The 13,861-nt window shown below is 44.4% G+C and overlaps 1 protein-coding gene across 2 annotated transcripts in view; it reads right to left on the reverse strand.

Moving 5' to 3' along the window:
• SCD5 (stearoyl-CoA desaturase 5) overlaps window positions 1–13,861 on the reverse strand; it is an 80,874-nt gene that overhangs the window by 19,458 nt on the left and 47,555 nt on the right. For both annotated transcript variants that reach the window (XM_006271162.4, XM_019483929.2), the window contains one exon: window positions 1,466–1,596. In XM_006271162.4, coding sequence (XP_006271224.1) covers window positions 1,466–1,596 — 131 coding nt within the window. The remainder of the gene's footprint in view (window positions 1–1,465; window positions 1,597–13,861) is intronic.

Raw genomic sequence — 13,861 nt, forward strand, 5'->3', positions numbered from 1 at the left:
TTCTTGGGGGACAGTATTCTGGGGGATGCCCAAAGTCTCTGCTACAGGCTACAGCTTTAAAAAGACTTTCCTTAGACAGCCACTCAATTTAAATTCATTCCCTCCCTCCATCCTCTGGTGGACAGGTGGGTGCACCTTGAATGGTAAACACCCATCAATTGCTGGTTGAGGGGAAACTGAGCCACGGTACAAGGGGCAAACTTAATACCACTGAATGGCTATCAATTCCATTCTGGGTCAATGTGAATCGGCCCATTAGTTGTTAATTGTTCTTCCCCCAAAAGCAGAGGCATCCTTCCCACTCACCCAAGTTGTGAATAGTACCAGGAAGTTGAGGACCAGGAGGCGGGGTGAGAAGCAGTGAAGTGCAGGCTGCCTGGAGAACGTATCAGACAGACACTAGTTATGGAGAATTTAATGCTTAGCACATTACTGGTTCACAGAGAACTGGATCAAAAAGTATCTGATTATCCAGATATACTCTTGAAACATTTCTGAAGGTTTTAACCATCCTAAACTGGCCTGAAAATCTGGACACTTGTAGTTTAAACTGGTCTGAGTGTTGCATGTGTCTGCACCCTAGGTCAGAGAAGAGACTGACTTGAGATGACACTATAGAAACATTCCCAAAGACAAGCAGTGTAGAAGTCATTCAGATACTTCCATTTATCCTCTGTCATAACACAAGAATGAGAAAATATCCAGTGAAATGGAAAGGACACAGGCTGAAAGCTGATGAAAAGAAACACTTCCATTTACAGATCATAATTAACTTAGGGAACTCCATGCCATAAGATGTTATTGAGGCCAAGAGCTTATATGTATTAATAATAAGAATACTTACAATTATATACTAAACCAATAATTGTGCTAAAAGTAGTGTGGAACCAGCAATGAACCACACACTGGGTTTTCATTCAAGAGACTCAGATGCTATTCCAATGCTACCACCAGCTGGCTGGTTGACAGCCTCTTCACCCTCCCCAAACCTCAGCTTCCCCCTCTTTAATGTGGAGATAACAACGCCTCCTTGTAAAGTTCTTTGAAATCTACCAATGAAACGTGCTATATAAGAGGTAGGCATTTCTTATTAGGACAATAACTAAAATAAAAACATACATATGCCTGCCCTCATTCTTCAGGACAGAAGCCAATCTGTGACTGTCTTACATAGGCATGCAATTGCCCATTATGGAGGTTCTGTGTTGTCCCCTGAAGCTTTGGTGCTGATTCCTGATGGATCATTGATCAGGTTTGCTTTCATTCCCAGGTACATACTGACACACAGGTGACATATGTTTCTGCCTCCCTCCCCTGATTCATCAGTAGCTCCTGCAGGGTGCAACAGATGAACATTCTGGTCCCCTTGATGCTTTCAATAGATAGCAGCCGTACACGGAGACCCTTGCCTTGGAGTTCACCCTGCACAAAGACCAAAGATCACTTTTGACAACCCCATCCCAACCTGAAAAGCCATGGAGTTGGCAAAAGCCAAGAATATCCTCAAAGGCAGCTTGGCTTTGTAGGACCGGTGACTCCACAGACGATGCGCGCCAGCAGTCACACCCAGGGCTGTAACAAGGAAGCAGAAATAGGCTGCAAGACACAAAAAGAAACAAAAATATCCCTCAATATCATGCTTACACCAAGGAGGTGGTTTTCAACAATGTTAAAGAGGATTTCTTCTGTCTTTTCAGGCTGCCTGGAAGACCCCATGGAACAGCGGACAAAGCACTAGGAGCCAGGAGTTCCTTGGGTATGCCACCTCGTTTTGCATCTCCTCCCACGCTTTTTTCACATAGAGACAGCTAGCTGTTCAGGCTTGGTGCTCTGTTTACAATACCTAGTGCGATGAGTTGCTGATGCTGGCTGTGATTGCTAAATGCTTCTGCACTATAAATAATCTGGGAGAAGTGAATTACCATGATGCATCCTATAGCAAAGGAACCATAACTTCACTCAGTGCAGTGCAGTGCACCTTCATTATTCTTTTGTCAGAAGGGAGGAAGCTACTCTCATGACAAGGCACTGTCCTTCCTTTCCTGGACATGGCTTCTATGAGTCTAATTTGTCAACTAATTGAAGAGGCACCATTTACGCCTCTAGAGATAAAAGATTCTGTCAGAGTTTCCATGATAAAATCCTCTATTACCAGGAGTTTATAACTTGAAAATAAAAAGTCTCTGCAGAAACTTCGCATTCAAGATCTCTTAGCTGGTGGGCATTTTCCCTTCCCCCACTTACAAAAATTGGGTGAGGAACTGTTTTGTGAGCATTTGCACTTAGAGCTAGCACAGCAAGAAAGTGGCATGCATTAAATGCTTCAGGTTTTTTTAAAGACTCTTGAACAACAACAACAACAAATTTCCTTGTTTTTAGGAGGTTAAGGTTTATATGGTCTTCTATTTGTTTCTAAGCCCCAGCAATTCCCCTGTTTTCTTTTAGTTTCTCTCTTACAAAAAAGCTGTATGGAATTTAATGAGGAAAAATCAACAAGAATAATACTAATGCTACTACTAATAATAAATAAAAGTTTTTCTATGGGACTTTTGAGCCATCTTATGGCACTAAACAAGGATATAATCCAAAGGACTTCATCCTCTATTCATTTTATAGTGTAATGTCTATACAACCCTATCACATTTCAAGACGCTTGAACTGCTTCTACCCCCCATTAAATTCCATAGCACTTTTCTATATAAGAGCCATTCCTCTTTCCCACATACTCAGCGGCCAGTTTCCATGGTGACCTTCCCTCTGTCTGAGAAGCGGGGGGGGGGGGGGGGGGGGGGGGGGGGAGGGGAAGGGGCTCTATTGTGAGTGCAGCAGCTCATCTCTTGGCAGGGTCCCTGCAGAGAGATTTGATGTAGAAGGCATCAGGAAGGAGGAGAAATTATTCCCTTGTATTTGTGGTAGCTGACAGAAGGAGAGTTACTAAGCATGTCAACACTGCATCGCTGCTGTGTCCAGGCAGAGCCAGTCTTGAGAAAGCCCCTTCCCACCAACTCCTTCTCACAAATGCTGGGCATGCAGTTATGACCAACCCAATGTGGTCTAGGGAATGGTCCAGGAGACTGGGTTCCTTTGGGTGTTGTATTACTGACCAGCTCTGTGAGTTTGGACATGCCAGCTCGCCTTGCCTCTGTTTCCCCTCTTAGCTTTGTGTGTCCTGTCTATTCAGATTGAAAACTCTCTGGGTTAGGTGCTGTCCCTTACTGCATGTTTTTGCAGCAACTTGCAAAATAGGGCCTGTTCTTTGTTTTGGTCTTGAGATGATATTGTCATACAAATAACAGTAAAAGGAAGAGGGGGCAACTTGACATTAAAAATACATCCCAGCCCCTGCCAATCCTGACAGCAAGAGAGAAGACTGCACACTAACCACACCAAAAATAAAATAATTTTTATGTACTGGGAAAGCATTTCTATGAAGCTGCTACTTTCAATATCTGGTCTTTTTCCAGGGCCGTGAAGTTTTATGACAAATATTTTGGTCTGTGCATGGAACACGTGCTAATTTACCAATGTTAGGGCTGGAATTTAGTGCTGCAATAGTTGCTCTCAAAGCCTTCCCTGGTGGAATATGCTTTTATATCTTCAACACGATCCTTAGCTGCACCCTGTAAATTGCTTGTTTAGTTGTTGCTTTTCACCGGCTTGGATGGGTCACTTCTGTAACTAACTGGTTTCCCTTTCCCTCTTTTCTTCAACATTGTATTGTTTGAGCTGCAAAAACCGCAGAGGAAATGTTATATTTGAAAGCAAGTGTTTTTACTGATATTAAAAAAAAAATCTACATATAGATCCTGTTTTCCCTGACACATGCCTTGTTCCTCTGGTCTATGTGGGGATTGTCGGGAAAGTCAACTCAAACTACTAAGGGTCTGCATTTCAAGTGGGTTATTTGTAGATCCTCTTATGCAGAATTAAATTGGCTCTGATCCAGTTCCAAAACTGAAGTATGGCCACTCCTAATCTGTATTTATTTTTAAAGTTGATTGCTTAGACCTCATTACACTCCAGTGTGGATGCTCTCACTTAGAATTAACATGGTTTTAATTCATTAGCTTATTTCATTACAACATAGATGAGCCCAAAAGCTCAGCATTGAGCCTAAGGCAACTCAGGTTTTATGAGCTGCAAAAAGCTTTCTGCTTTTTTAAATTTAACAAAAGGTTTTCCAGTCACTTTCCTGCCACTATGAAGCTAGTGTTGCTGCTGCATACAGTGTACCCACTAACAGACTAAAATCTTAACAGGGCAAAACTTTTGGTCCAGGTGAAAAGAAATATACAAGTACTTTGCGTCTCAAATTCTCTTTTAGATAAATAAAGGTTTTATTTACAAAAGTAGACTTCTATTTGTTTCTTTTTTTTCTTTTTCTTTTTTTAACAACAGCAAACAGAAACTATTTCTGATGGCAGAATGAGAACAGAGATCTTTCTTGTGTTAATTTGAGTCATTCCCCCATTTATTTCCTGATGCCATTTCCTTTGTGTTCTTGATATTGTTATCTCCCGTATCTGAATTCATTAGTAATAAATACTGCATACGCATACACCAAGTTGTTTTGCCTTGTAACAAAAAGGAGACCAAGAGAAAAGACTGTTAGAATAATAATACACTTGAGCTGCTCATACGCTGAGACAGTTGGAGTGAAATTGAGGCAAATGCTATTATATAAATACTCTGGACCATTATTCAAAAGCAAAAATCCACTTGCCCTACCTGGAACACAAACGTTTAAGGTACCTGGTTTCAGTCTATGACTTGTTTTTCAAAAGAAAAAGTAAAGAGATTCTATCAACATGAGGTGCTTTTGTTTTTATATTACTAAGAAAATTAACATGCATTTGTCCCTTAACTAAGAAAGTTAAATGTGACCTGTGTTCTGCATTTTCTCCCTACTAGGAATAAGCATCCACTGCTGAGTGTTTACTTGCCTATTAGTGTCAGTATCCCATAAAACATTATACCCACCAATAAGTCCTGCTGTGCAGTGACATGGAGATGAATCAGAAATATTAGTGAAATGGAGATGAAATACAAACCATCTACATTCACAAACTCTAAAGGTCATTCATGATACAATCTGAAAAAAAATTACAAAAAATATAAAAAAAAACCCTACTGTATCTGTCAATGAACTGAATAGTCACAGCACAGAAAACTGTAACATCAAATGTAACGCAAAAATAACAAGTTAATTTGCTTTCACGCAGGCACCCTCATTGAAGTCAATGGATCAAATCAACTTCAGCAGTATTACACCAGGGATGGATTAAGCCCAAAGTATTTGCATATTGTACAAACCACCCTAGCACCAATTCTGACTCTAAATTAGTTCCATTTCTCAAGTAATGAATGAGCCAAAATTTTCTTATAAGGCACCATAACCTAATTAGCCTAATAAGAGCATAAAAATCTGTTGCAAAAGCACCAACTATTGTCCATTACTATTAGACAGCTATCTTCCTAATGTTCAGCCAGCTGCAGTGACAGAAATGGTCTTAAAGACAGCCAATCTCTGCCTTTCAGACCAACCCGATGGTAAGCAAAGGCATAGGAGTGGAGGAGGGTATCCCATCCCATACTGGTGAACAAAGTTAAGAGGCTGTGACTTAGATAACTACACAGTCCGGTGGGTGGCGAATTGGCTAGAGGGTCGTACCCAGAGAGTCGTGGTGGATGGGTCGCTATCGACCTGGAAGGGTGTGGGCAGTGGGGTCCTGCAGGGCTCGGTCCTTGGACCGATACTCTTCAATGTCTTCATCAGCGACTTGGACGAGGGAGTGAAGTGTACTCTGTCCAAGTTTGTGGATGACACAAAACTGTGGGGAGAAGTGGACACACCGGAAGGCAGGGAACAACTACAAGCAGACCTGGACAGGTTGGACATATGGGCGGAAAACAACAGAATGCAATTCAACAAGGAGAAATGCAAAGTGCTGCACCTAGGGAGGAAAAATGTCCAGCATACCTACAGCCTATGACCTGCTTGGAGGCACAGAAGCGGAAAGGGATTTTGGAGTCCTAGTGGACTCCAAGATGAACATGAGTCGTCAGTGTGATGAAGTCATCAGGAAAGCTAATGGCACTTTATCTTGCATCAGCAGATGCATGACGAACAGAACCAAGGAGGTGATACTTCCCCTCTATCGGGCGCTGGTCAGACCGCAGTTGGAGTACTGCATGCAATTCTGGGCACCGCACTTCAAGAGGGATGTGGATAACCTGGGGAGGGTCCAGAGAAGGGCCACTCTTATGGTTAAGGGCTTGCAGGCCAAGCCCTATGAGAAGAGACTAGGGCACCTGGACCTCTTCAGCCTCCGCAAGAGAAGGCTGAGAGGCGACCTTGTGGCTGCCTATAAGTTCATCATGGGGACACAGAAGGGAATTGGTGAGGCTTTACTCACCAAGGCGCCCCTGGGGGTTACAAGAAATAATAGCCATAAGCTAGCAGAGAGCAGATTTAGACTGGACATTAGGAAGAACTTCTTCACAGTTAGAGTGGCCAAAGTCTGGAATGGGCTCCCAAGGGAGGTGATGCTCTCCCCTACCCTGGGGGTCTTCAAGAGGAGGCTGGATATGCATCTAGCTGGGGTCATCTAAACCCAGCACTCTTTCCTGCCTATGCAGGGGGTCGGACTCGATCTATTGAGGTCCCTTCCGACCTAACATCTATCTATGAATCTATGAGGGAGGGCTCTGGCTGTGGTAACAGCAGCATTTTGCTTTTTTCTGGGCCCATCAGCTCCCTCTGCCCTCCTGGTAGGCAAGAAGGAAGTGAAATGAATTCCAGGCTACCATTCCCATACCAAGATAGTGACTGATGGGACTCTGGCCATCTCCTCCTTCTTGCCTGTATCACATGGGGACCATGAAGGGCAAAAGCAGACTTCACTTGTCCTAGACTCCAGTGCACCTAAAAGAGAGTAGGATCGTGGCTCACCACAACACACACAGTATGAAAAGCAGTGCTTGGTCCTTGCCACAATTAACATCTGAGTACAACTTCTGAGAAGAGGTGAAAATTAGTAAGGAAGGAACAGATAATGGAGGTAGGAGGTTTGGACTGTTGCACTGGAAACACTGAAATAATGACATCAGCAGCAGCTTTTGAACTTGTTTTAACAGGCTTAATCCAAAGCCCATTAGATGGGCTTCAAATAGGTCCTTTGTGTGTAAAATCAGCCCTGCAGTGATGGCTGATGATGGCTCTATTTCTTTACAGATGACAGGGCATTCTCTGGGATAGCCTCTATCTTTGAGCCCAGCACCCTGTGCCCACTGGGTATGATTCATGGAGGATCCATATCTGCTCCATGGCATCTGACCAAGTACCAGTGTGCCTGGTCAAGTGCCCTGTGTGCAGTGGCTGCTGTGGCTGAGGCTTGGTAGGGTTCAGAACCCTCATCTGGCAAAGCTTTAAAATGATGTAAGCAGCTCCAATGTCTTCTGAGGCTTGTTCACATGCTCACAGTTAGGCACATTCTAATATATGCAGAAGGTGGACATCTCTCTGTTCCTGAGTAAGCTAGAAAAGTTCATTGAAAATTGTATCATCCTTCTCACATAACATTGTAATGAGAATAACTATAAAATATCAGATCAGTGAAAAGGATGAGTCCAGAGTCATATCCCCACTACAGTTCTTTTGCAGCTGGCTCTGCAGTCCTGTTTTAATTCTTTGCATGTCTTTTTAATGAAGGGACTGGGAGTCCTCTTATAAAACCCATTCTGCCATGTACTATAGATCAACCTGACAGAGCTTAATACCAAGAAAAGTGAGTGGGATGGAGGTGTCATTAACGGCAACTTTCCAAATGGCTCAAATGATGGCAATTATAGGAAGACATTGGTACCAGACAGAAGAGCACATGGCATACCTGGCGTAATAATGCACAAATTATTTTGCAGTATTATTTGGGATCCTGGCCCTATTTTATGACAGGACATGAGTGTTGGGACTGGAAAGAGACATCCTTTTGAACCTTCTTAACACTTCTTATGGCAGCAAAAGCAAATAAATGTTCATCCCCTTCTGTCGTGTCACAAATGTCCAAATTTGTGGCTGTGACAAAAGGTTTTATTGTGGCAACATCTAGTTGCTATATGGCAGGAAAGTGCAGGCAGCCCAGAGCAGCCCACACTCTTGAGCCACCCCAGGCAGGCACTGCTGGGGCTTGGGGGGCCCAAACCTCCATGCCCCATGAATTTTCATGCAGGATAGGGATCCTCAAGCCCTGAGATTGCCTGCTCAGCTCACCTCACATACAGAGAGGGGTCCCTCTGGGGGTGGGAAACCTCAGCTTTCCCCACTTGCAGAGACATGCCCCAGAGATTCCCAGGAATATGACTCTGTAAACAGGGAACATGTCACCACCCCCTGTTTTACATGATCAGTGTGTGGGACAACAGGTGATATGTATTTCACCCAATGATGAGGATCAGCTGTGCTAGGACACATCCCTTCATTCAGTGCAGCCCATTCTAGAAAAACGGGGCTAGTCATGATATCTGGATCTGGATTCATAAGCTTGATTATCACCTGGGATCCAGGTTTTCCATTTCCTGTAGAAAAATGCAGATTTTCCCCTTTAAAGTAGAAAAACATGGATTTCCCCCTTTATACTAGGAAACTTCTAGTTTCCCCTTTTGCAAACAGCTGTCTGCAGGCTGGCAGAGTTCCAGTCTGCAATGAGTTTCTTGCAAAAAAGGCACGAAACCCTAAGGCCTGTCTGGAAAGGAGAGCAAAGCAGGGGCAGGGCCTGAGAATCTGTGACCAGCCAGGGCTGGCTCAGACTGACTTTGCTTGTTAAGTAGGGCCTGGGGGCTGGACCCTGAGAGCCCCACCCAGTGCTGCAAAGCATCTGGGATGCTGGGGGACTCTGGTTTAAGTTAAACCAGGAAGGCGTCTGGGACAGACATTGCATAAACCGGTTTGACCCATATCAGTTAAGTCAGTTAAACATTCAACCAGTTTTATCTCAAACCGCTTTCCACCATTTTCAAACTGGTTTATGTACACTGAATGCCTGTTCTGTTACAGGTTTAAATCAGTTTCTGATCACTTCAACCAGTTCATATGTAATGTCTGTCCCTAACCATATGGATTGGAGTGAAACACAGCTGCTGGCAGCAGGCCTCCAAGACCCAATGACCTAGCTTAGGGCTCCTGAGCTGGGCAATCGGTAGGGACAGGCTTAATTTGCAGAGCCCAGGGCTTAATTTTATGGGCTCGCCTCAGCCCCAGGCTCCAGTCCACTCCAATCCCTGGTCAAGCAGATAGAGATGGTATGCAGGCACCGCATGGGAGGGAGTAGCTGGGGAGAGCAGGACTGGGAAGCTGCTATTTTTTATTCTCTCTCCTGCTTTCTTTTTCCTTTCTTTTTCTTCCCCAAGAGCCAGGGGAGAAAGGCAGCAGCACATAGGAGGCTGCTGTTACTGACTCCTAGTTAGAGCAGGGGGCAGTGGAACAGACACCCAGGGAAGCTATGAACTCTCCAGCATTGGAGATGTTCAAGAAAAGGGAGCAAGTGGGGGGTGGGAAGGGGCTGCAGGTCTGGAGTGAAGGGCACTGGAAGTGCTGGAGGGGTTGTGGCTTGGAAGTGAGGGGCAACAGCATGGGCAGGGCAGAGCACCGCACAAAGCAGCAGGGGGGACAGCTGCAGTTGGATCTGCATCCTGGTACAGAGGAAAGCTGCAGCTGGGAAGAAGCAAGTGGCAGGTAGGCAGAGGCTGCAGGTCAGGAGTGCAGGGCACCAGCAGGGCCAGGGGGGTCTGTGGCTTGTGAGTGAGAGCCACCAGCATATCAGGGCTGCTCAGTGCCACAAAGCAGAGGGGGAGGGGGGACAGCCACAGCTGGACCCATCTCCTGGTAATGATGGGAGGAGAGGGAGTTCTGATTTTCCATGATAAGAAAAACAAAATCAAACACCAAAATATAAAGGTATTTAGAATTAATTTTCTTATAATGACCGAGACACTGGTAGGCTTCCAAACTGCTTTAAAATTGTAACTGTATCAATAAAACATTGTGTTCAACTGATACTTACATAGTGGTGTTTCATTTTAATCATGGAAAAACATGGATTGTGGGGGGGTCCATCAGAAAATTTGAGGGTTTTAAACAAAGAAGACCAGGATCTCCGATTATCACACATTAACCCCTGGTATTCCCAACCTCCATATTTAAAGGATATCAGACTAGGTACTTTCTTTTGAGCCCCTCTCAAGGGGTCATCTCTCTAGCCTATCATTAATGGAGGCAGAACTATTGCTAAAAGCAGCAGCTGCTGGGCCCTCCATCTTATACTGAGAAGGGTTCTTATTACTACAAAGGAGGAGGCTACATCCATCTTAATTGTGCTACAAAATTAGAATGAAAGATAACTGGAAACAAAGTGAATAGATTCACTACATTAAGGGATATTGATTTTCCCTGTTCATTTATTATTCATTTCTCTTTCTGTCTTGGATATTAAACAGAGCAACAGAGAGACACACAATACATGATCAGATTCTCAACTGAAAACTGAAGTTGCTCCACTGAAGTCAATGAATTTACCTGAGAAACTGACCCTTGGACTTTATTCGATGTAGCATAGAACTGAAAATGTTGTGTTGTTCTGACATGACATCAAACACATTAACTTTAAAGCTGAATGAATAATAACATTCAAACAACAAACTGCCTTCCAGCCTGTTAAGAGCTACCAATGTGTTCCCCCTGCCTTCATATGGTTCCCTTCATCCCAAGGGCTGCCCCAAAGCACTTTAAAAGACACAGACCTCTCCCATCACCATTTATGTGTATTTAAACTAAATCGATAGCTTTCCGTGAGTGGATTTTGCTGCACATTTTTCACAGGAATAGCATCACCCATTACTAACAGGAAGCTGCTCCTGGAGCAGGTCATAGTGTTTCTTTAGCAATTAAAAGACAAAAAGAACCTAGGAAGACTGCACAACAGTTTAGGACAGGAAGTGATTGCTTCTCAGCCTCTTGTAGGCTAAGATCAAGTGTAGTGTATCCAACTGAAAACAGGAGGGTTTATGCAGATGTTTATGCAGATGGCAATGAGATTGGGACACCGGTCTCACTTGAGCATTTCAGCTAGCAGACAGTTTAAAGAAAAAAGAAAAGGAAAGGATGTACCATAGGGACATGATCCTGCAGAGGTGCTCAGAGCCTGTATCTTCCAGGAAAGTCAGGGGCAGCTGAGAATCCTCAGCACCTTCTGGAAACCAGGCCATAGAGATCAAATTCTGAGCCATACAGTCTTGTGGAGATTTCCCATTACTTTCACTGGGGTCAGAATCTGACCCTAAATAAGACTCAGTGGACAACAGCTTTCTTCTTTCTGCCCTCTCAAACTTCACAAAAAAGGGATTACATGCCTAACGCCTAACCCCAACCCTGTTCAGCAGAGGGCTGAAAGGAAGAACCAAGAGACCCATCCAGCACTGGGGATCTTGGTATCCATGAAGCTAGAAATCCTGACGTAGAAACCGTTGCATATTGACATAAGACTGAGCGGTTTGCACATTTACCCTGTAGCTTTGCAATGAGGTAGTGATACTGGCATAAATATTATGGATACAAAATCTGAGGGCTTAAATATCACAAGAAAATTAAATCCTCAGTTGCTCAGACTGGAGCAAAAGCAAATCCAGGCAACCAAATATATTTCCTAGGGAGATGAGATATAGGGGGTATGTATGGGAAATCAGGTTTATGCCCCACCTGACTTCCAAATAGCTTGAGAAGGCAAATACTTACAGTGTCAAGACACAACTTCCAACCCTTCCTTTGCAGAATAAATTACAAACTCAATTTGAATCAACTCCCGAACTATTTGATTTTAAATGAAGTACCTAAAATAATTATCGTTGCCGTAGTAATTACATGAGGAGATAGGAGCCATTTATCTACCCTGCTAATTTTCTGAGCTCGTTTGAGACATAGAAAAGGATTAACTATATAGCAAATCTCTGCTAGTAGCAATTTCCCCTTATTCAGATAGCTCCCTATCAGACCTGTAATTGAAAAAGGCTCATAAGTAGTAGTCAACAGAAAGGTTATATATTGCAATATGTTTGAAGAAGGAAAAAAGCAATTCTTGCTAATAAAAACATCTAGAATCAGGGGTGACATGTAGGGGTGCATGCAGGTGCACGTGCACCCCCTGAGCATAATGGTGCACCCCCTGCAAAAAGGCGCCACCAACACTGTCAGCAGCGCCTGCGGGCTGTCGCCGCTCACCACCCCAACGACAACACTGCTGGTGGCATCTGCGGGCAGTCAGCAATCCCTGCTGGCTGCCGCCACCGCTGCTGGTGGCACCTGTGGGTGGCTGCTGACCCCAGGTCAGCACTTGCCACCCATTCCTTTCCGCCACCAGTGCCAGCGGCATCTGTGGGAGCTCCCTGCTCACTACCACCATGCTCCCGCCACCGCACTCCTGCTGCCGCCAGTGCAGCCATGCCACTGGAAGCACGTGCCATTCATGTCTGGAATCAAATCATTCCCCATATATTAACAATGAAATAATTTTATTTGAGGATGGCTGTTTCCACCAGGGAAAAGTGCCTTTCAAAAATGCCAACCTTGCCTTTTGCATTTATTTTCTGAGCTGATTTCCCATATGTGCTGACTTTACAAAGCAAAATATTTTTTATAAACAAACTTGCTAGCCATTCAAACTTAACCTAATATCTGAAAATCCAGCCGTGCTCACTCACTCCCTCTTGGTTTCACACTTTATCACAGGTTATTGCCAGCATCAAAGATTCTGGAATCAGAGCATGAACAGCAATTTTGTTGATGATGTATGAGACGCACTAGAGCACAGCTTGCTTCCCCTCAGCTTAGTAGGTGCTGTAGTAGCAAGAACACAATAGGTGATCATGGCAGCCAATGAAGGAGATGTGAAACGGCCAATAGAAGCTGGCATTATCCTAACTTTACACTCATTTTGGTCCAACAGTTCCACAATCTGGTTGGTAAAAAGATATGTACTGGAAGTAGGATTTGTCTTAAAAGACACATAGGCTGCTTGTACACTCCACAGGGGTTTACTTCAGTTTAATTCTCCCTAAATTGAAGCAGTGGGTTTTTAAAAACCCTGCTTCAATTTAAACCAAAGTAAACCCCTGTACACAAGGGTCTGGCCTGATCCTTACCTGCCTCTCCGGTGGCAAGGGGAGAGGGGGAGCTGCCGGTGGACTGAGCAGTCCCTGAGCTGGAGGGAGCAGGGAACTGGCACTTCCCTCCACGGCAGTGGCGGTCCAGCCCCAGGCGGCACACACCTGCAGGTACCTGGCCCTGCTGGTCCCGGGGGGGGGTACCGCAGCCATGAAAGGAAGCACGAGGCCCCACACAGTTCATGCAGGTAGGCTCCGGGGAGAAAAAAGAAAAAAAAGATCAGGGTCTCTGTTTTTCTTTTTCTTTTTTTTCAGTGTAGCCTGCCTGCACAGGCTGCCTGCACAGTCCCTGAGCTGCACAGGGACCCATGCTTCCCTCCTTGGCTATAAGGTAGCAAACTAAAACACCTTGGACATGTTTTATTTTACTACATCCGAAAGTCATTTAACATGCAATACACCACTGACAGTGTAAACAGCAGCACCATTAAAGCGGTGTAAAAGAACATTTAAGCCACTTTAAAAGCTAATTCTGTGCCATGTACAAAGGCCCATAGTTCCCGGGCATAATCCTTTCCACTACATTGTACTAACTGAGAGTAGAGCTGGTAGGGGTTGGTAGGGGTGCTGAACAGGCAAGGAGCATTATCTGAAGCCTAGGCTAAGGTTTGATGAGGTCAGCAGAGAAGATAAATCTTACAGCACTGCTATT

The sequence above is a fragment of the Alligator mississippiensis genome, chromosome 2, assembly GCF_030867095.1.
Source record: "Alligator mississippiensis isolate rAllMis1 chromosome 2, rAllMis1, whole genome shotgun sequence".
Lineage (NCBI taxonomy): Eukaryota > Metazoa > Chordata > Crocodylia > Alligatoridae > Alligator > Alligator mississippiensis.